This window comes from Choloepus didactylus, chromosome 2 (assembly GCF_015220235.1).
Source record: "Choloepus didactylus isolate mChoDid1 chromosome 2, mChoDid1.pri, whole genome shotgun sequence".
NCBI lineage: Eukaryota > Metazoa > Chordata > Mammalia > Pilosa > Megalonychidae > Choloepus > Choloepus didactylus.
Window position 1 is genome coordinate 15,256,100 of NC_051308.1, and position 21,902 is coordinate 15,278,001.

The window sequence follows — 21,902 nt, forward strand, 5'->3', positions numbered from 1 at the left end:
AGTGTGGTGATGTGAGGGAGGGGTTCCAAGCAGCAAGAACAGCTTGCTGTCCACCTTACTCTCGGTACCAAAAGCCCATACCGGCTGCCCCAGGGTGGGAGGAAGGCAGCAAGGGGGGGGGTGGGCCCTGGTGGCAGACGGCAGACCCTGGTCAGAATGCACCAGGAGAGCGGCCTTCCTGTGAAGAGGCCCAGAGCTCTCAACCAGGGCCCTGGAGACACATGAGCATACAGTTCAGAAGATGCTGGGAATCTGAGCCCGGACAGGGAGAGCAGGCTGGCTCCATGGGGTCCCCCATGGTGGGGCCCACGGCGCCAGCTGCTGCAGCCCCCAGGCCCTCGTTCCCTCCCTCTGCCTTCCGCATCTGGTGAGCAGATTTCCCTCTTCCCATCCTCTCCCTCCCTCCTTTGAGACTCAGCAAGCACCCTGACTCCTCTGAAAAAAATCTCTGAGCGACCATAAACCATTACTATCATGGAAAGCATCCAGCGTTTTCCATGACAGCAGCACAACGCTATGAGAGAGGAGCTAAGCCGTGGCTGGTAGCTGCTGTGAGGCAATCCCTCTGCAGGACGACATCAGTCCAGACGTAGGAATGGACCCCCTTTGCCTCCCGGAAATGGTTCCCAGACATGCGTATATCCAAATTTCTTGCTTTCTTAGAAAACAATGCCTCAAAAGCAAAGCTTCCCTCTAACATAAGATGACTGCATTTGTGTGTGTGTGAAAACCTCCCAACACTTGTTCCACTTAAAGTCATTACCAAACATTTTGTCTTCTTGCCATTTCAAATTCTTAACAAATGCAAGCCAAGCACAATGACCAAGAACAATGGCCACCATTCCCACAAAAAAAAAAAAAAAAATGGGGAAGGAGTTCAAAGAAGTCATTTACACCATTTATCTCTTACAGGGTTCCTTTCTTCGTGACTCACCCCACCTCACCCACGGAGACTCATGGACGTCCCTTTCTTTTTAGTTCTCCATCCACCGAAAGACTCTTTCCTTTAGGATCCCTTTTCTGGCCCTGCTGGACACGAGGAGCCGCCCATCCCTGAAGCAGGAGTCCCCTTAGATCCCAAGCACGGGTGTTCTGGGCTGTGGCTCTGCACCCTGACCTGCCTCCTCTGCTCCTCAGGACATCTGCTGACTCTTTCTTCACACCAAACTCAGCTTTCTCCTCCTGAGTTCCCTTGCTCACTCTCCCCTCCCACCATCTCCTCCTTCCCTGGTCCTCACACACCTGGGGAGAAAGGCAGTGGACACTCTTTGGGGCACAGCCACTCACCAGCCAAACAAGTCATGGCATGAAGATGGACTTGCAAAATGCGTTTAGTTGCGCAGGTATCAGCGCAGAGCTGACTAGCAGCCCAGGTCTCCGGACCCCCGTGTACTCTAAGGAGGAAGGCAGGGGAAGGAAGGAGGAAGAAGGGGAAACCTGGGCATCCATGTGGCCTGCCCATCCTAGGCAAGCTCGCCCCTCGGTCCCTCTTGGAAGGGCCCCCCAACCTGACCTGAAGCAGCCACTGGCCGAGGGCCACTCACCTGTGCAAGCTCGGGTTCCGGTAACAGAACATCCTCCATATCATCCTGTTTGGCATCAGGAGAGGACAGCTTCCCCACGGGCTCAGAGGGGACCACCTCGCTCATCGTGCTGGGAGAGACCTGCATGGGCTGGGGTCTCTCGCGCTCGATGCTCACACTGGGAAGGACACATGGCTCCTGTCGGAGGTTGCCGGGTCTTTCTGCCTTGGCCTCCCTGTCCTTTGGAGTGGACTCCTGCCGGTAACAGGCAGGCACGACCTTTTCCCCTTTCTCCATGGATTTGATCTGACTGGGGGTCAGCGACTGGAACTCTGCCTCGGGCCCCTCTCCCCGGGACCGCTCTGCATTGATCTTCCAGAAGGAGGCTTCCTCCTCCTTCCAAGCAGGCCCCAGAGCGTCCAGGCTGGAGGACTTGCTGCCCTGAGAGGATTTGAGGGCCTGCGAGCCCTGAGACGCTTTGGACAGTTGCTTCGGCTCATTCCCGGTGGTGCCATTGCTTGGTTCTTGGATGGATAAGGCGGAGATGCTGAACTCCATTTGACTCTGACCAGCAGAATACGAGAAAGAAGAGAAAAAAGAAAGCAATCCTTATAACCAACCATAACAGCTCTGCCAGCTCACACATCTCCCCAGCATCATACATTAGCAGTATCATTCATTAAATCAATTTTGTTACTGTTTTCTATCTGCTAGAAATTTCCGTCTGTCCTGAGTGATTATTTTCAGGAGCCCCAACGCATACCTGAAACACATTAGGAGCTCTGATGTCAAGGTCCCCCCTGCCCCATCACAACCTATGCCACAGACCACTTGGATATCACAGAATCTTACTCGGCAAGCAGAGCCTCCCCACCCGTCGCCTCGTGTGTGATTCCAGCACCTTCCTAAGGAAGCACAGGCCTGGCGGGTGATTGCCTACACCTAGAGGATGAGGAGGAAGGAGCCGGCCTCGATCACACTGGAAAGCAGGGGAGGGAGGGTGAAAGCCAGGCCCCAGCTTGCAGGCCTCTGCCCTCACCCGACCTGGTGGTGGAGAAAGGTAAAAGAAGACCAGCCAAGTCAGATCTGGGAGAAAGCTTCCCCAGACCAAACAAAGAGAAGTCACAGGGGCCTCCCTGAGGTACAAAGAGCCAGGTGCCCCAGAGGCAATGCCACTGTAAACAGCAGAGCCTGGTCTGTAGCAGGATTTCAGTAACTATTTTAATGCTCTACCTTGATTTCTGAAGGACAGTTTCTGAGTGAACCATACTGAATATTCTGCATGTTTCCAACTTCAAAACAGGACACAGAGAGACTGTAGGCCTAGAGATGAAGGTTTCTTTAAATAAGCAAACTGCTAAAAATGTCTCGGAAGTGGAGCCCCAAGATTCTGAGAACAGAGTCGACTTTGATCTGGAAATTGTAGTGTAAGGGAGGCACTTAAAACTGAGCACTTCATCAGACCACAGGCTTTTTTAAGATCAGCAATTTCTCCAGTCAGGATCCTTGCTTGGGAGCCTCTGGCAGGCGGGGCTGGATGTTCTGTCAGCGTGGAGGGCGGCAAAGGGCCGAGCCAGACGCTGGGGAGAAAGGGCGGCCAGAAAGGGTCCGTGATGGATTCAGGGCCATCGTCAAAGGGGAACTCAGGCAGCACTTAGCCGGACGTCCCCAGGGAGAAGGACAGAGACTGTTCCCATCTCTTCCTGGATAGCAGGAGGTCTCGTGACTGTGCTCTCAAAGAGGCGGCCTCTGATTAGAGGAGAGGGCTATGCCAAGAGAAGAGCTCCGCAGGCCTGGGTTTTGGAGGAATGAACACGGAGAAAACAGGAATTTCAAGAAGGAAAAAGTGCTAACACATTTGCTCCTAAGTCTTTTTCCCCCTACGTATGTTGTTTTCAATTTTGTGAATAAAATATGGTCATAAAATATGATCTCCTTAAAAGTACGTCACTCTGTCCTGCAATGGTTCTCTTTTCCATCCCTGCCTCCCCTTACCCCAAAGGAAAAGGGCTTGTCATCTAGTTTCTCTAAACACACTCCTGTGTTTTGGAGAGAGAGGGAGAAGGGGAGGAAAAGATCTCTTTTCCTGTCTGGATCTAATCCTACTTAGCTCCAAGAACGCCAGGAACCATGATAAAAACTGACTCTAGGAGGGTCCGGTGGAGGGTCTGGGGGTGAACTAGCCTTCTCCAGGGCCTGCGGCCCCCAGGGATCTCAATCTGCCCTGTGGGGGTTCTCTAAACTGGTGCCCATTATATTTCAGGCTCCTTTTGCCTTTTTGAAATAAGTTTTAATGCCTTTTTGCTTCTGGGACACTCCCTCATGTCCTCCTCCTCCATGCTGTCCACTCTTCCTTCTCTATCAGACCAGAGGTCAGTTCTGGGCTGCTGCTCTCTATGTACGCTTTCTCCCTAGAAGGTACCACTTACCATCTTCTTATCAATGAGCCACAGATTCTCTCTCAAAGGGAGCTCTGCACTGAGCTCCAGGGCTATCAGATAATCTAGTCAAGATCTTTCAAAGGGACTGCAACCTCACCAAGTCCCAAAACTAGTCATATTCTTCTCCTCAAACCTGTACTTCCTCAGTAAATGGCAAAACCCTCCACCACTGGCCCAACCTCCAAATTTGGGAGCTGCTGTTGACTCTTCCTCCCCTCATCCACTCCATCAGTTACCAAACCCTGAATTCTTCATTAGAAATATTCAGTCCACCCCTCGTCATCTGGCCTCCCAACTGGTCTCTGCTGCCATCTTGCCTCCTTCCAAACCATCCTCCACACAGCAGATGGACACTGATCTTTCAACACCCAACTCGGACATGTCACTACCCTGCGTGTAAAAGTCTCCAAAGACAGCTGCCACAATTTCTCCTTCCTGCATCCAACCACTCCTCCCAACAAGAAGTGGGGTCTGCTTCCCCTCCCTTGAGTCTGGGTGGCCTTTTGAAGTTCATGCACCAATAGAAAGAGGTAGAAGCAGTGCTGTGCCAGCCCTGGGCCTGGCCTGGAAGAGGCCTGGCAGAGTCTGCTTTCCTCCTGAGAAGTCAGCCAGGTAGGAGAAGAAACACCCCTTATCTGGAACACCGTGGCACGACACCCCCAGCCCCAGCGCATCCTGCACCCAACCCTCAGCCACGATGCCTCCTGCTCAGCATCCAAGTCTCTGCCTCAGTACTCAGGTGGCCCACCCTGGCAAGTGCAACTGCCCCCCGCCCCAACCCCACAACCTGGACAGCTCTTCCTACATAAGCCCCTACAGCCCCAGTGTCTCCTAGACAGCATTCATAACACTTGTCCAGAAATGGCTTCTCCTACCAGACTGCAAATTCCACGAGGGCAGAACTGCCTCTCTCCTGCTCACTGGTCTATTCCAGCAACAGAAGGGCCCCAAGGTGCTCCAGGGCCCTCCTCACACCCGTTCCTCAGGACCTCCAGTATCACGTGACCAATGACCAAAGGTGCCATCAAAGGCTCATGGAAGGCGAAGGTGGTCAGCACCCCTAACAGTCCCAGAACGCAAGGCTCTGGGAGAGCCCTTAAAACTGGACAATGGCTCGACCGCCAGATCTAAGGAGGATGTCACAGTTCAGGCTCCACTGGCTGAAACTGGGCACCCAGAAAGGACTCCAGAGTAGCAGTCATCCCAGCTCTGCTATTCGAGGCACAGACACTGGCTATATGTCCCAACGAGTGGAACCCCAGTGATTAGAGTAAAGCGTGAGAGAAGCCAGGGCCCAGTGAGAAACTCCGGGGATACCACTGACATCCTCAGGTCTCAGGATCAAGGGAGTGGAGGGGAACCGACCTCTCCAGGGCAGAGCTCGGGAGGAAGGGTGAATTTTCTTATGCTTACTGGGCACTTGCCATGGCCAGGCACTGTCAGAAAACCTTTAGACACATCCACCCATTTAATCTTCACAACAGGCCAACAAGGTAAACACAGTCATTATTCTCATTTTTAAAAAAGCCCCAGGAGATGGCAGCCCTGCACACATCCCCTTTCGAGGACACCAGCAATACCTCTACCCAGAACCTATCATAGGCACAGGACTTGGGAAAGAGGGAAGAATGTAGATGTGGGAAAGACAATGAAGTCCCAGTCGCGATTTTCTTATTTCTGGTAGCCAAGTCTGTTTTTCCAGGTGTGGAGAAAGAGCTGGGCTCCACGCATCTTGGAAAGGAGATAATGTCAGCTCCTCTGCCTCAGTGCTGAGCACCACTGCATGCGGTAACCCAGAAAGATACTGCATATAAAGAAGGTCAGGGAGGTGATGGCTAGATGACTCTAACTCAACCACACTGAGTATAAGCAAAATGTTGGGGTGGGGAAAGATCTGGCTCAGGGGCCTTACACGATATTTGAAGCAGGGGAGACAAGAGCAAATAAGGAACCACTATCCCCTGGCAGCAAAGCTGACAGCCCCTACCCTCCATGCCCCATGTGCTCAGGTTGAGCCCCCAGGGAGGATATGCCAGGAAGACGAGTCTGGCCAAGCCAGGACTCGGGCGTCAGCCACTCGTGTGGGGAACTGGGTCTCAGCTGGCCATGTCCTTTCTAAAAACAGAGAGACCACAACTGAACCCAGCATCTATTTTTATGTCCTATTCACTGGAGAGGAATTTGTAATATTCAGTAAAGCGGGGGAATACATGCCAGCCAAAACTAATTGTTTGTCTTGGCAGCCGCCAGCAAATCTAAACTGTGGAGACAAAAGCTGCAAAAACATTGTCAGAAAATATAATAGTTTACTAGAGCAAATCCTAATAAACTCACAAAGCATTCAACATCTATTCTCCCCACCGCCACTTCAGGAGGAGGAGGAGAAGGAAGAAGAGGGAAAAAAATGAAAAAACTTTATGATCACAAAATGAGAGGAAGTGACATGACAGGGAAGAGACAGAATGATGAGGCCACTGGAAACTGGAGCTTCTACAACTGCTGCCCCACAGTGCAGCTCTGGGCAAGCTAGAAAAGGCGCAATTCCCAGTGTTTGGCCAGTGTGCACAGTCACACTGGCCAAACACCACACACCTATGTTTTCACCAGACCAAAGCCACCAAGAAGCACCAAGGATCTAAAGAAATCAGGCAGTAGAACTGGGAAAACAAGTGGGATAAACCTGCACCAGTCCACACCTCCCCAGCTTCCACGGCAACGTGGCCTGGGGATGACCCAATTCAGACCAAAAGCTGGGTGGATGTGTAGGGTGTACCAGGGACTCTGAGTTCCTGTGCTTCTAAAGATTAAGGGCTAAAGTAATAGTCTCTGCCCTCGGGGGGCTTATCGTCTAATAGGGACAAAGGCACACCGACAAATAATTAATAGAACACCAGCACTGCATCTTACATCTACTGTAGCACTTCTCAATCGCAACCCAGGGAGAGAAAGCGTTCAAAGTGGGGCAAATTTGGAAGCTGTAGCATCAGGGTTATGAATGTGGTCTCGGGAGTCAGGACCGGCCGGCGATCAAATCTCTCACTAGCTACTGTATGCCTTGGTGTCCTTGTCTGTAAAATGGGGTTGTTGTAAGGCTTAAATGAGGAAAAGCACCTAAGGTGCTAAGCCCAGGTAAGCCACGTGGCTGTTATTAGGATTGGGATAATCATGCAAGACTGGATTTATGCTGGCTCTTGAGGGCAGGTTGGATGTTCACAGATGGATGTGGGTGGTGGTGGTGGTGGGTGAAGGCATTGGGGGTGGAGGGATTGCTTCAGCAAAGACCTTGAGGGAAGAATGAGCAGGGCCCCTTGAGGCAGGAGACAGCAGTTCCTATAAGGGGGACCTGCAGGAAAGATACCCTGGGGCCAAAGGGCAGGCTGCTCTGGGGGAGCTTGGTGACATGATTCCACACCCAAGGGAGAGCCAGGAAAGGTCTCAGAGTCAGGGAGCCACAATGGGCCCACTGTGGGTCTCGGGAAGCCTAGTTAGGGACAGGGCCGAGGGCAGGACTGCACCCCTGGACGAGACCGAGTGAGTGCAAAGAAAGGGCCTGACAAGGAGCAGGACGATGGGGCAAAGACGCGGAGCCAGCGGAAGGGGAGGTCTAAAGGCTGGAGGGAAACTTTGCAGTTGACAGTAAGGAGGGGCAGCCGATCAAGGCCAACCTTTGGAACCAAGGGAATCTTCTATGGACGAAACACCCTGACGGACTGGCCATTCTGTCCCTCCATGGGAAGCCGACACCTGCAAGCCCAGACAGACCCAAGTTCCAATCTCACCTCATCCAGTTAACCTGCCAGTTATCTGACTTCCCTGAACCTCAAATTCCTGATCTGTAACAAGGTGTGCCGGTTTGAATGTATTGTGTCCCCCAAATGCCATTATCTTTGTGGTCTTGTGGGACAGACGTTTTGGTGCTGGTTAGATTTGCTTGGAATGTGCCCCACCCAGCTGTGGGTGGTGACTTCGGTGGGATACTCCTATGGAGGTGTGACCCCACCCATTCAGGGTGGGCCTTGATCAGTGGAGCCATATAAAACATGCTGACTCAAAGAGACTGAACAGAGTGCAGCTGTGAGTGACGTTTTGAAGAAGAGCAAGCTTGCTAGAGAGGAACGTCCTGGGAAAAAGCCATTTTGAAACCAGAACTTTGGAGCAGACGCCAGCCACGTGCCTTCCCAGCTAACAGAGGTTTTCTGGACGCCATTGGCCATCCTCCAGTGAAGGTACCCGATTGCTGATGTGTTACCTTGGACGTTTTGTGTAGTGAAATAAACCCCCGTTTTATAAAAGCCTATCCATCTCTGGTGTTTTGCATTCTGCAGCATGAGCAAACTAAAACAGATTTTGGTACCAGAGAAGTGGGGTGCTTTTGCTGCTGACTTTGCAAACACCAAACATGTTGGAACGGCTTTTTAAATGGATAATGGGGAGTTTCTGGAAGAGTTGTGAGGAGCTTGATAGAAAAGGCCAAAACTGCTTTAAAGAGACTGTTTGTGGAAATATGGACTCTAAAGATACTTCTGACGAGGCCTTGAACAGAGATGATGAATGTGTTGTTGCAAACTGGAAGAAAGGCGATCCTTGTTTTAAAGTGGCACAGAATTTGGCAAAATTGAGTCCTGGTGTCAGATGGAAGGAAGAATTTAAAAGTGACAACCTGGAATACTTAGCTGAGGAGATCTCCAGACTACCTGTGGAGGATATACCCTGGCTTCTCCTTGCAGCTTTTAGTAAAATGAGAGCGGAAAGAGATAAACTTAGAACTGAACTCTTGGGTTCAAAGAAACCAGAAGCTGATGGCTTGGAAAATTACGGGCTTCCAGGGGGTGGAATCCCAGAAGCTACAGCCCAACGTGAGGATGTAACCAAACATGGAACCCAGCCACCATTTCAGTACAAGCCAAGATTGGAGATGGAATTATCCAGAAAGGATTTGCGGAAACTCCTGTTGTCTGATGGCTTTGACCCCTGCATGCTTCATGCGAAGCCAACAGAATTTTTGCAAGATCTTTACAGACAGAGCCGCTGCCAGTTGGGACTGGAGGAGAGAGACAAGGAACAAACTGAAGGAAAAGTTTCTTCAAAGACAGAGCCATGGAGGTTGAGGTCTGGAGTCAAGAGGTCTCAGGCTGGGAGAGCGGAGCAGCCCACATGCATGGAAAGGGTGAGTTTGCCCTGGAGGTCAAGGGTGGGCATTCCACCTCGATGCTCTGGAAGAGTTTTGCCACCCAAGGTCCCAAAGAGGGTGGAGCACATTCCCAGGGAACTGGGGAGAGCCTGGCTGCCACCACACCATTCGGAAGGGGTTGAGCGTGTTCCCCGGAGATGGAAGGGAATCCGGGAGCTGCCCCGATGTTTGAGGAGGGTGGGGCCGAGAAGGTGGTCTCCCCAATGTGTGGAAATGTTGGAGCACTCACCCAAGCATTTGGAGAGAAAAGGGCTGCCACAAAGGCCCTTAGGAAGGGTTAGACTCCCGCTCTCTCAAGCCCCAAGGATGCAACGTCATTCTGTTAATGACTGTCTGACTTTGAAATCTAATGGAGTTTGTCCTGCAGGTTTTAGGAACTGTTTTGGTCCTGTTATGCTTTCTCCTTATGGCAATGGAAATGTTTATCCTATGAATGTCCCTCCTTTGTATATTGGAAGCATATAACTTGTTCTAAGTCCACAGATCCAAAGCTAAAGGAGAATTGTGCCTTAGGACCCACCACGCCTAAATTGATTTTGACAGGATTTTGTACTTAACTTTTGTTACTGAAATGGTTTAAGTTTTTGTGATATTGTGATGAAATGAATGTATTTTGTATTTGGAAAGATAATGTCATTTTGGGGTCCAGGGGGTGGAATGTGCCGGTTTGAATGTATTGTGTCCCCCAAATGCCATTATCTTTGTGGTCTTGTGGGACAGACGTTTTGGTGCTGGTTAGATTTGCTTGGAATGTGCCCCACCCAGCTGTGGGTGGTGACTTCGGTGGGATACTCCTATGGAGGTGTGACCCCACCCATTCAGGGTGGGCCTTGATCAGTGGAGCCATATAAAACATGCTGACTCAAAGAGACTGAACAGAGTGCAGCTGTGAGTGACATTTTGAAGAAGAGCAAGCTTGCTAGAGAGGAACGTCCTGGGAAAAAGCCATTTTGAAACCAGAACTTTGGAGCAGACGCCAGCCACGTGCCTTCCCAGCTAACAGAGGTTTTCTGGACGCCATTGGCCATCCTCCAGTGAAGGTACCCGATTGCTGATGTGTTACCTTGGACGTTTTGTGTAGTGAAATAAACCCCCGTTTTATAAAAGCCTATCCATCTCTGGTGTTTTGCATTCTGCAGCATGAGCAAACTAAAACACAAGGAAACAAAAATACCTCCCTTTCAAGGGTAGCATGACAGAATTCAAAGCACTTGGAGATGCCTAAAGTGGGGCACAGCACCCAGGAAGTGCTCACACCCAGTACATGCTTACTTTCCTTCGTGAGGAAGAAGCTAGAAGGCTTCCCACTCTGGGAATGATCTATATTGGCCATTGGAGATCTTTCAATATTAAAAGAATCAAGGAACTAACCCCTACCCCCAATCTACTCATCATCCCAAAATAAGCAGTTGAACATCAAGTGGAGGATGGGGCAGACAGAAAGGAAAAAGCCAGACAGCTCAGGGGAGGAATGCAAGAGTGGGGGTGGAAGCCCCAAGGGCCTAGTGAACCAATGCCATGACCTGACCCGGCCTCCTCAGGCAGTCTCCTCTAAACGCTCCAAACCAAGATGACTGAGAATGCAAAGAATCCTCTCCACTCCCTGCCTCCTCTGTCGGGAGCATTCCAAGTGCTGGGTTTTTTCCTCTTGAAACATTAGTAGCATGTGAGAGAAAATCAACATTTGGTCCCAGAGGCACCCTCTCCCCAGCAAGCCTGCCAAGCCGATAGATGAATGGAAAGATGGACCACACCACCACCTCCACCACCACCACCATCTCCACCACTTCCACCATCACCACCACCATCTCCACTTCTACCACCACCACCACCACCACCTCTACCACTACCACCACCACCATCTCCACCTCCACCACCATCTCCAACACCACCACCACCACCACCACCATCTCTACCACCACCACCACCATCTCTACCACCACCACCATCTCCACCACTTCCACCACCACCACCACCACCACCACCTCTACCACTACCACTACCACCACCATCTCTACCACCACCACCACCACCATCTCCACCAACACCATCTCCACCAACACCACCATCTCCAACACCACCACCATCTCCACCACTTCCACCATCACTACCACCATCTCCACTTCTACCACCACCATCACCACCACCATCTCCACCTCCACCACCATCTCCACCATCTCCACCACTTCTACCACCATCACCACCACCACTACCACCATCTCTACCACTTCCACCACCACCACTATGCCCACCATCTTCACCACCACCTCAACACAACCTCCACAACCTCCACCACCACCACCTCCTCCACCCTGGCTGGGGTCAGAGAAACTGAGGTAGGGAAAAATGAGCTGAAAAACTTAGCAGGATTCGAAGAACTCGGGTACAACAGCGTGCAAGGGGGCAACACATAGTAACTCGATTTCAGCTACCCTTCTCGATTTATGTTGGCTTCCTAAGTGACCCAGCTGATGTCTGTGGACAGTTGGCATTAGCATGAATGCTATCCAAGTTGCTACGTATTAGGCTCTATTTGTTCTCGAGTCAAAAGACTGAGACCTTTGCCAAGAACTGTTTCCCACACTGGTCCCAGCAGTTGTATCAGCAGCCCACCACAGGCACTGCACCATCCTTGTCCCAGAATGTCATCTGCAGTAAGTTAGTAATAGATGTAACATCCCATCCCACAAATAGCTGATTCAGGGACATTTAACAAGGTAAATTCTTAAGAAACCAGAAATGCTCATGGGTCCCACAACAGGTTCAGGACTTGAGGACATTTTAACTCTGATTTCTCTGTGCTCTCCTCACGAGGATAGCATCAAACACAGGGCCCAGCACAGGGCAATTTGTGCTGCTTTCTGGACCAGTACACAGTTACCTCCCAATATACAGAGTAACTATTTACATATTACTCCTAGATACCATATATAGGATTAGTGCTTCTCACAAACACCCACACTGGGAGTCCATAAAAGTGGGATACTGAGGCCTCTGGCTGGAGCCCAATGTGATGATGAGCTTTCTACCCACCTACAATTTCCTTTGCAGTGTCACTAAAGACACCGGATTTGTTGTCTTTTAGGAGCCACTGCAATTCCAAGCTGCAAATGCCTAACCTTTTCTCCCTCCCTCCCCCTCAACCTCAATCACCCCTTCAACTATTGTCCAGAATCCCTAGGAAGACTCTAACTTCCAGGCAGACCATTTCCATTCACCTGCCTTAGGCACAGACCTAAGTTATTAATCCACAGGGGAAATTAAAAATCAGACATATGGGATGCAGATATTTGTCTCTATTTTTAGAATGTTTAGGAGCCAACGTAATGATGCATCGAAGGCAAAAGGAATCTAGACTTGCCAAATGAATGTGTTCATCTGAATTAATGCCACGTGTTCTCAAAAAACCATCTCTTAATGCTAACATAAGAATAAATTCACTTTCAGTATGCTTCCATGTCCTAAGCCAGCTCACTTTACTGAGGGCAATCAGCAATCATGTATTAGATGCTGCCTGCATGCAATAAACAACACCCTCTGTCCCTATCCATCTAAGCCCTTGTGAAATATTTCATATAAAGACATAGTTCCTCATGCGATCACCCCCAGGGCTGCTTGCTGACCCCCTCATAGCTTCACCCAACCCGGATCCTCTCCTGACAGGCTTTGTGGATGGCCGGCATCCTGCCCTCTCCAACTGATACTGCTGGGATGAGGGGCTCTGATCAGCAGCCATGGGCCAAGTGAAAAATCAAGAGACAAACACCAAAGAGTATCAGTGCCTGAAAACCCTGATCTGACACCCTGTCTAAGCCTTATTCTAGGCACACAGGCAAGTCCATCACCCCCATTGTGGAAAGAACTCTCCAATACACAGAACTGACTCTTCTAGTCTTCAGAAAATCCCGGTCTTTTGTTTCTTTCCCTTGGGTTTTGGACATAAGTCTTTTTGTCATGTCATTAATTATTAATGCAGTTCTACTGGGACTCTTGGGGAGATAGGAAAATAAAATCAGTCAAACTTGATGCTCTTAAGCAACTGGTAATAATAATAATAACAGTAATAATAATAATAATAAATGAATGATTGGGAGAACAGACTTAAACTCAACCAGCTAAAATCACTATAGACTATAATCATAATCCTTGCTTTGTATTATTGAACAACCAAGACTCTGAATACTGGTGAGTAGAAGTAGGAGCTGAGAAAGGGCACCCAGATATGCTAACCCTGCTTTGCTAGGATGGGTAAGACACCTAGTCAGTGGGCACCACTAGGCCCAGGCTGACAGTACTAACTACTCCTTTAAATTCTATCACCCACCACACACAAGTTTCCTAACTCATAACAATTCTCTCTCCACGTCCTTGGTCTTTCCTTCTCTACTGACAATGAGGATGTCAACTGCAGCTAGGGAGTAGTGCTACTGCCTTCTAAGTCCATCAAATGCTGAAAGAAAAATATATAATAACTCAGTTCTTCTTAAAAGTACAAATAAATCTAAATTTAATCCAACTTACCCTTGTTTCCCAGGAGAATGGGGCAGAGTGCTCATCTTGCCAAGTTATGTCCTGAAATAAAAGTTCAAGAATAAATCTGAAATCCAAACCCAGACATACCACAGGCAAACATCCACCCAAAGCCATAGGGAATCCAAAACTTAGGAATAATCCCAACTTCTAGCTCTAAGCGAGCCTGATGTTTGGAGGCTCTGAATAGAATGTGCTGACCTTTTAAGTCTAGTTTCACCCTCACCTTTCAGACTGAGGTTGCACGTCCATTTCAAGCAGCCAGGTGCTCCCTCTTCCCACCAAACAGACATTTAATGAATGCCTGCTAGGTGCCAAGAATGAAATAGGGAAGGTGAGTAGAAAGGGAATAGAGCTCTACTGTTTAGTAGACACACGAGCTCACATCTCAGTTCTACCAAGGCTCGGCCGTGTGACTGTGTGAAGAGGACTTAGCCTCTTTGAGCCTCAGTTTCCTGATCTGTAAAAGGAGGATACTTTCCTTGCAGAGTTGTTGTGAGGATTAAATGAGGTAAGACATGAAAGCAAGTCCATGCAATAATCTACACAGTCAATACCAATGTGTCTGAGCTTCTCTCCTTCCATCTATATGCCTGCCAGAGATCTGAAAGGTGTTGATCAGCAAAGTCAGTGAAGAAAACAATTTAACAGAAGTACCTAATCATAATGGGAACTTAGAAATCACTCTCCACCCTCACCAAGCAGAACATGATAAAAAGAGCCCTTTAGAATAGCAACTGTGAATCTCATCTTGGATCCAGTGTGTTCTGCTCTTTTCTGAATGAATGACTTGGGGAAATGCCTTTCTCTGAGTAACATCAACCTACTCCCTGGCCCCCAGCAGTATTCCTGTGCAAGCAAATATCTCATCTGTGCTCAGTTTCTGTTGGGGACCATATTTTCTCAACCCAAAATTAGGACATGCCATGTGATAACAGATTGAAAATGAGATAAGATATTTTAAACTAAGACTGATAATAAGATTATTATATGCATGCCTCCCCACCCCCACCCCACCCTTCCTCACCTCCCCACACACACAACCCCCAGGTAATTTATGTCCTTTCCATAAAGCACCTCCAGGTAGATTAGGTCTTTTTCCCATCCAGAGTTCCCTGTCCCCAGAATTAGGTCATCTGGTTCTCCCCTAGTCTAGAAGGCAAACCAGTTCTACAAAAGGACCTACTGCCTTCAGCTTCTGACAGAGCCCATCTCCACCCCCCAGCTCAGCCTCAAGAATCAGGGACTGGGAGGAAAGACCAGGGGCCCGCACAATGGGAGAATGCCTTACAGACACATTAATTTTAGTTGTTTCAGCCTTGTGGCATTCTCCATGCAGACCCCTCCCAAATGACTAACTAGTGGGCAATCTGTCTTTGACCTCCAATAATTAGGGCATTTCAGGGTCTTGGCAATGAAAGCCTTTTCCCAAGGAACAGGGCAGAGGAAGGGCACACCCCAAGTGCCCGGGCAACTCTAGATGGTAAAGTCCACCAGAGCGGAGTTTTGTTTATTCACCACTGTGTCCCCAGTGCCTGGAACAGTGTCAGCACATAGCGGATGGCTCAATGACCAACAGTGAATGAGTGACTCAGCACAAGCCCAGATCCTTCACTCCCAACCTCCCACACCCAACACACACCCACCCAAGATGCACAACATGGGGATGCAGAGCTCGGGCTCCGCGTGGCTGCCCTTTCCCACTCATTGTTTGTGTGGACCTCCCAGCTCTGGAACCCAGGAGGTTGAGCCTTCCACGTACATGGTACAGAGATTCTGCTTAGCGCCCTGTCCACTGGGGATGGGAACAGAGAGGCGACTGTGTGTTAAGGACTTGTACATCTGCGGGTTAAATGCTTCACACAGACAGAGAATTCAAGAAAAAGGAAGACCCAGAGAAGAAGCTGCTGGAAGATCAGAAACCAGACTTTTATTTTTCCATAAGTGAGTATATAAAAGGACTAAGTAAGTTTGCATCAGGAAAAAGAACACTAACAAAAGTATGAATTATAAATATTGAGAATTTTAAAAAGCACTAGAAACTGGGTTGAGCTGCATAAGAGTAGTTGTAGTGTCCACTCGAGTGTTTTTCAGAACTACGTACCACATGAAACTAAGTACTGTATGGACGAGAGTATCCCCGTCATTAAAATGTTAGAATAATATTCATTTGATTTGATTTGATTATAATCCGGACTTGTGAGCTGGTTTGCGTCGTCTATCACTCATGGTTGTCAGACAAAACTTTTATAAACTAGAGGGAACACTGCCTTCCTATTGGGAATTTCAGTTAAACCCAAGTTACTTCCCAATTTATGAACTTGTTCCTCCAAAAATAGAAATGGGCCGCCTAGAGGAAAGTGAGCGAACAAGGCTTTGTGACTAGAAGGTTTCCAGTAGAGGATGAACGCCCGTCCTCCAGCTGTCGCGTGGCCCCTGGGTCAGTGTCTCTATGCTCCCGGGTTTGGGCACGGGAGCACCGTTGTGCTAAATGACTCCAAAGTCTCAAAAAGTCCTATGATCTCAGAGCCCCCTAAGTTCTTCTTAGAAGTAATAAAACAAGGACTTTCTTTTTTCAGCTTGGAAAAATAAAGGAGGCTGATAGAATGCAAATGCCATTTATTCTAGGTAAAGGAAATCAACTGACAAATTTGCTCCTTTATTCAGAGGGGGAAACGCCACTGACAACCTCAGGGGACAGGTGAAGGACACGCAAACTGATGGGGGTGGCAGAAGGCAGGAAGGGTACAAAGTTCTTCCACGAAAATATGATCTATCTTCTAAATATTAATGTTGTAATCTGAGTCCCTTTGAAATCTGTAAAGAGTAAAATAAGACTTTTGGCTTTGGAAGGGAAGTGGGTGCAAGCGTCTGAAGAACAAAGATTTAGCGTAGAGTGTAGCAAGACCGCTGAGTCTCCAGTGATGGCGGCCCATATGGGCAGAAATTCCCAAGGGCGTCACAGAATCAGAGAGGGTCACACTAATTCCTCCCCAACTTGGTGTCAAGTCAATAGCCTTTTGTTTGCTCCAGCAAGAAACTGAGTCACGGGGCAGATTCCTTGGATTTCTGCAACTCCGAGTTCATAAAAAGTAATTAAGCGCTTAACAAAAATAAACATGCCAAACAAAAAATGTGATTAAAGCTCTGATGTCAGCCCTCAGCTGCACGCTCCAGCCACAAAAAGCATTGGCAGCCAGAGCAGGCTCCCCAGGCTGCTGGATGCAAAATGGCATCAGAATTGCAAAGTAGAAGACTGAGCATGCACACACACAGTGGTATCTTTTCTCCCTCGAGGACCAGCAGGCAGCCAAAATGTGGCCAGACCCATTCTTATAAACCAATCACATCTGCTTTCTGGCTTTTCTGTAGGGTTGCTTGAAGGCTCCGTCCCAGTGCCCAAGATCTAAAATTGCCAAAGCACCAGAACACATCCACAAATTGCTGCAGAACAAAACAGAGTGGGTTTCCCTTCTGCTGAAAATTTTCCTTACAGTCAAAATTCCTCTTCCTAAGAGATATTAGACAACAACTGAACCTCTCTAGAAACGATTCATTCTCTGGAGAAAGGCACAAGAAGATGCTTCGGGTCACCAAATCCCAAAGGAGAAAACCAAACCTCAGAGGGGAATCCACTGAAAGCCAAGGACACACACAGGATTTGGTGATTATCAGCAGCCAGTACAACAAGGGGGAGCCACAAGGACTCCAACATGGATGGACTCAAAGAGATTTGCCTCTAAAGTTCTAGAATCCTTTCACTGATCTGAGAGACAAGTTGCATTCTTATCTGAGACAAATGTTCCTCCAACATGGTTTTTACTTTTTGTTTTAAAACTCAGAACATATATTCTCTGCCTGTAATACCTGAATACATATTTGCACAAAAGCTCCAACATTTACCACTTGGTAAAGAATGGACGTCAAGAGTGTCTTAAGACCTCTACAGACCTCGCACATTTTTATTTTTGGAGGCTGCACCTAGTGGTGTGCTGGAGCAGGCTCAGACCAACTCACAAGAGCTGTTTGTTAAATCTGTAGGAATTTTTTGAGCCTGTTGCTAAATATAGCCATTATTAAAAATTAAATTTTATAAACCTATTAAAAATAAAATTATATAAAATTACAATTAAAATGTATTTCAAACAAAGGTAACAAATACTCAAAACCCATCATTTCCTGCTCATTTTAGAACATTTCACTCTTCTCTAAGCCCTTGGGCTTATTTACGTCTACTGTGTCTGTAAGGCAGCAATACCACATAATGGTAGGCTTGGTGCATCTCCTACACCTCTGCATTCAGTGAATCTCACTGGCAGCCTGGATCGGAGCATAGCGGGGCATTTACTCCGTAGAAGCCAGCAAATGCTACAGATCAGGGTAGGTTCCACCTCCACCCCAGAGCCACTTGTTAAAACTTTGCCAGCACACCATTGACTGCAACCAATATCCTATTAAACATATGGAAATTCATCACATTAAATGTAATTTTTTTGCTACTGAAATTTATGGGGATTTTGACAATTCCGCTTCCGAAATTATTCAGCTGCAAGTAACTCATTTATAATTGGTTATGATTTCTCTGTAAAAAGTTTTATCTATCCTAAAGAGACAGTGGTTGCCAAAGGTTCAATGGAAGGGGAACAAGATAAAGACGTGGGGCACAGGGCATTTTTAGGGCAGTGAAACTATTCTGTATGATACTGTAATGGTGGATACATGACATTATGCATTTGTCAAAACCAACAGAGCTGTACAGCACAGAGGGAACCTTTATGTAAATTATGGACTTTAGTTAATAATAATGTTTCAGTATTGGTTCATCAATTGTAACAAATGTACCACACTAATGCAAGATGGGAATAAGAGGAGAAACTCTGAGCGGGAAAAAGGCTGGCAGGAAGTATACAGAACTCTGTACTTTCTCCACAGTTTTTCTGTAAACCTACAATTGTTCTTAAAAAATAGTCTATTAAAAAACTGTTCCTTTTCCAAAACCCTTCTAAAATGAGGAAATCAGTCCTCAAATACATTTCAAATATGATGAAACTGCACAAATATTAATCTTTCCTATTAATGAAGTTGATTACAGACTATGATGCATTTATTATTTTATAACTTACTTTTCTAATTTTAGGGCCAATAAATTCTATTGTTATGTCTCAAATTTTGTGATGGCACCTAATGGTCAGCACTGCCCAAGTAGATGTCCCACTAAGTTCGCCACAAGCAGACCCTGAGAAAGGGAGCACGAACCAGCGGCTTTCAGAAGTGGTCTCTGAGTAGCAACTGCACAAGGCCAGGCCACCTAGCAGCCTAGCAGACAAGAAGCAGCACCTGCAACACTCTTTCTGAGACACTTGCATCACTTTAAAAGTCTATTTGAAATCTGGACCCGGCATCGTGGGATTGAGAACATCTTCTTGACCAAAAGGGGAATGTGAAATGAAATGAAATTAAGCTTCAGTGGCAGAGAGATTCCAAATGGAGTCGAGAGGTCACTCTATGCACTATATAGATAACACTTTTTAGGTTTTAATGTATTGGAATAGCTAGAAGTAAATACCTGAAAGCCTAGACTCTTGAAGATGATTGTACAACAATGTAGATTACAAGGGGTGACAGCGTGATTATGAAAACCTTGTAGATCGCACCCCCCTTTATCCAGTGTATGGATGGATGAGCAGAAAAATGGGGACACAAACTAAATGAGAAATAGGGTGGGATGGGAGGATGATTTGGGTGTTCTTTCTTATTTTCATTTTTTATTCTGATTCTGATTCTTTCTGGTGTAAGGAAAATGTTCAAAAATAGATTGGGGTAATGAATGCACAACTATATGATGGTACTATGAACAGTTGATTGTACACCATGGATGATTGTATGGTACGTGAATATATCTCAATAAAACTGAATTTAAGGAAAAAAAAGAGCTATGATGAAAACCAAAAAAAAAAAAAAAGTCTATTCTAAAATGCAAGCATCTCTGGAGGGCAGGCTGAAGGGCTTTCTTCCGTCTCCTTCTGGATAACCAGGTCTTCCTGCACCACCCTCTATCCCACACTGCAGGGACCCCCACCCATCATTTGTACCCAGTGTAAATGACCTCCTTGTCCATTAATGTGATTATCCTGGGTTCACACTGGAACTGTTTACACACGCCCAGACTCAAAAACCTTCAGGACTGAGAGAGACCTCAAGGAGCCACAAACCCAGTGCTTCCCAAGTCTGGCTGCAAATCAGAATTATCTAAGATTTTATTTTAATATGCAGAATCTTTGGGTCCCACCCTGACTTAATTAAAAAAATAAAATAAAATAAAAACCGTGGCTAATTCTAATGTGGTCATTTCACTGATCAGCTTCTCACAGCCCAGCCCTTCGGAGGATGCTTGGAGCCCCCTCTTAAATGTTAACATGTGGCCGTGCAGGCTCAGGTCACTCATCTCTGGTGCTCAGAGGCTCGCATCTGTCTCACCAGCTCTGTTTAAGGCCACACCGCATGCAAAGAGCCCTCATTAAATACTGCTATGTGGGCTCTCAGCACCCCCAGATCAAAAACCCCTCCTAAACCCATTAAGTTTTGGGCTGCTCTCATGAGGGATCCCCCAAGTTTTCTGGGCCAATTCTTCATCCATCTCACTTTGGGGCAAGAAGATGGTGGCTCCACACTTCAGTATAATCCACCAAAGCAAATCAACAGCCTCCTAAAATGTCACAAGACTCCAGCATAATGAGCATCATGTTTCAATGCTCCTTTTGTTCTTCCCAGCATTCAAAGATTATACACAAAACTACTGCAACGCCTTTTTAATAAAAGTGTTTCACAATTACTATAACTATGTTGCTATAAGCGGAACACACCTTATCTGGTAGAGTCAGAATATGCACCGCTGTGCATTTTGTTAAATATCGCCTCATACCTGGAGTGCTGAGTATCTAAAACTGAGAATACAGACTAGGAATACAGCTCTCCAGAAATATATTTAATTTTTCTTACATGATTCAGAGGCAACTTCAGGATCCTGGAGCACTGCAGGCTGCTCAATGGAATCATAAGTTGTCACTGTACTCCTGAAGCATGTTAATGCGGGAAGTTTCTCGTTGGTAGAACTGTGGCATCTTGGCTTGCAGGTAAAGAAATTTTAAAGAAATAAGACCCAGACTGAGACTGTGGAAAGAGGGGGAAGTCCCCTATACTGATGATTATGTTATCCTGTAATGATGTCGGGGGCCTGGGCATCTTGGTCCATCCAGGGTGGAGTACACTGTTACTGGTGAGCTGTTTACTGTTGATCTGTACTTTGAAGCTCAAGGGAAATGCTAATGAACTAACAACTGCATCTAGCCTCCCAGCCACAGCTCCATTCCTGAATTAAACAGTACTTCTGCCATATTCATATCTCCACACTAAAAACGGGAGGAAGGAAGAGTGAAGAAAATATGCTGTTACACTAACTGCTTATTCTTAGGAGACTACTGTTTATATATTTATGGAAACGGTGCCTTTCTCTCTGACTTGTGATATATTTAAGTCCACAGAGACAAGGGGGTTTGGTTTCCATAACTGGAAATGGCAAGCTGCAGTTTCAACAGCAGACGAGCACTCCTTGCACTGGGCAAGTTCCAAATTCAAAAATTCAGGGCTCCCCAGGTCCCAGTAGAAACGAATCATCAGCACCAGAGCAGGCACCGAGAAGGGGATAGAAGGGAGGCAAGCTCTAAGGAAATTAACTAATGAGTAGGAAAGCTAAGCAGAAAGGTCTGGCCTTTGTTTATTTTGTTAAGAAATTGATATAGGTATACCTTGTTTATTGAGCTTTGCAAATACTGCATTTTTACAATTTGAAGGTTTGTGGCAACTCTGCATCAAGTAAATCTATTGGCACCATTTTTCTAATAGCAAGTGCTCACTTTATGTCTCAGTGTCACATTTTAATTTAGGTATGTATGATATTTTTTAGACATAATGCTATTACACACTTAACAGACTACAGTATAGTGTAAACATAACTTTCACATGCACTGGGAAACCAAAAAATTCATGTGACTCACTTTAGAGCAATATTTCCTTTATTTGAGGTAGTCTGGAACCAAACCTGCAAGTATCTCCAAGATATGCCTGTATACATATTTTTTGCAATACTATAGTCATCTCTTGCTGAGACTGTAAAAATGACTCCTATCAGTTACAAAATGACTCTAAACTTGCCAACAA

The 21,902-nt window shown here is 47.0% G+C and overlaps 1 protein-coding gene across 1 annotated transcript in view; it reads right to left on the reverse strand.

Moving 5' to 3' along the window:
- C2H1orf198 (chromosome 2 C1orf198 homolog) overlaps window positions 1-21,902 on the reverse strand; it is a 39,027-nt gene that overhangs the window by 7,588 nt on the left and 9,537 nt on the right. Inside the window, exons 2-3 of the mRNA XM_037820854.1 lie at window positions 13,677-13,727; window positions 1,545-2,087 (exon numbers count right to left, since the gene is read on the reverse strand). Coding sequence (XP_037676782.1) covers window positions 1,545-2,087; window positions 13,677-13,727 — 594 coding nt within the window. The remainder of the gene's footprint in view (window positions 1-1,544; window positions 2,088-13,676; window positions 13,728-21,902) is intronic.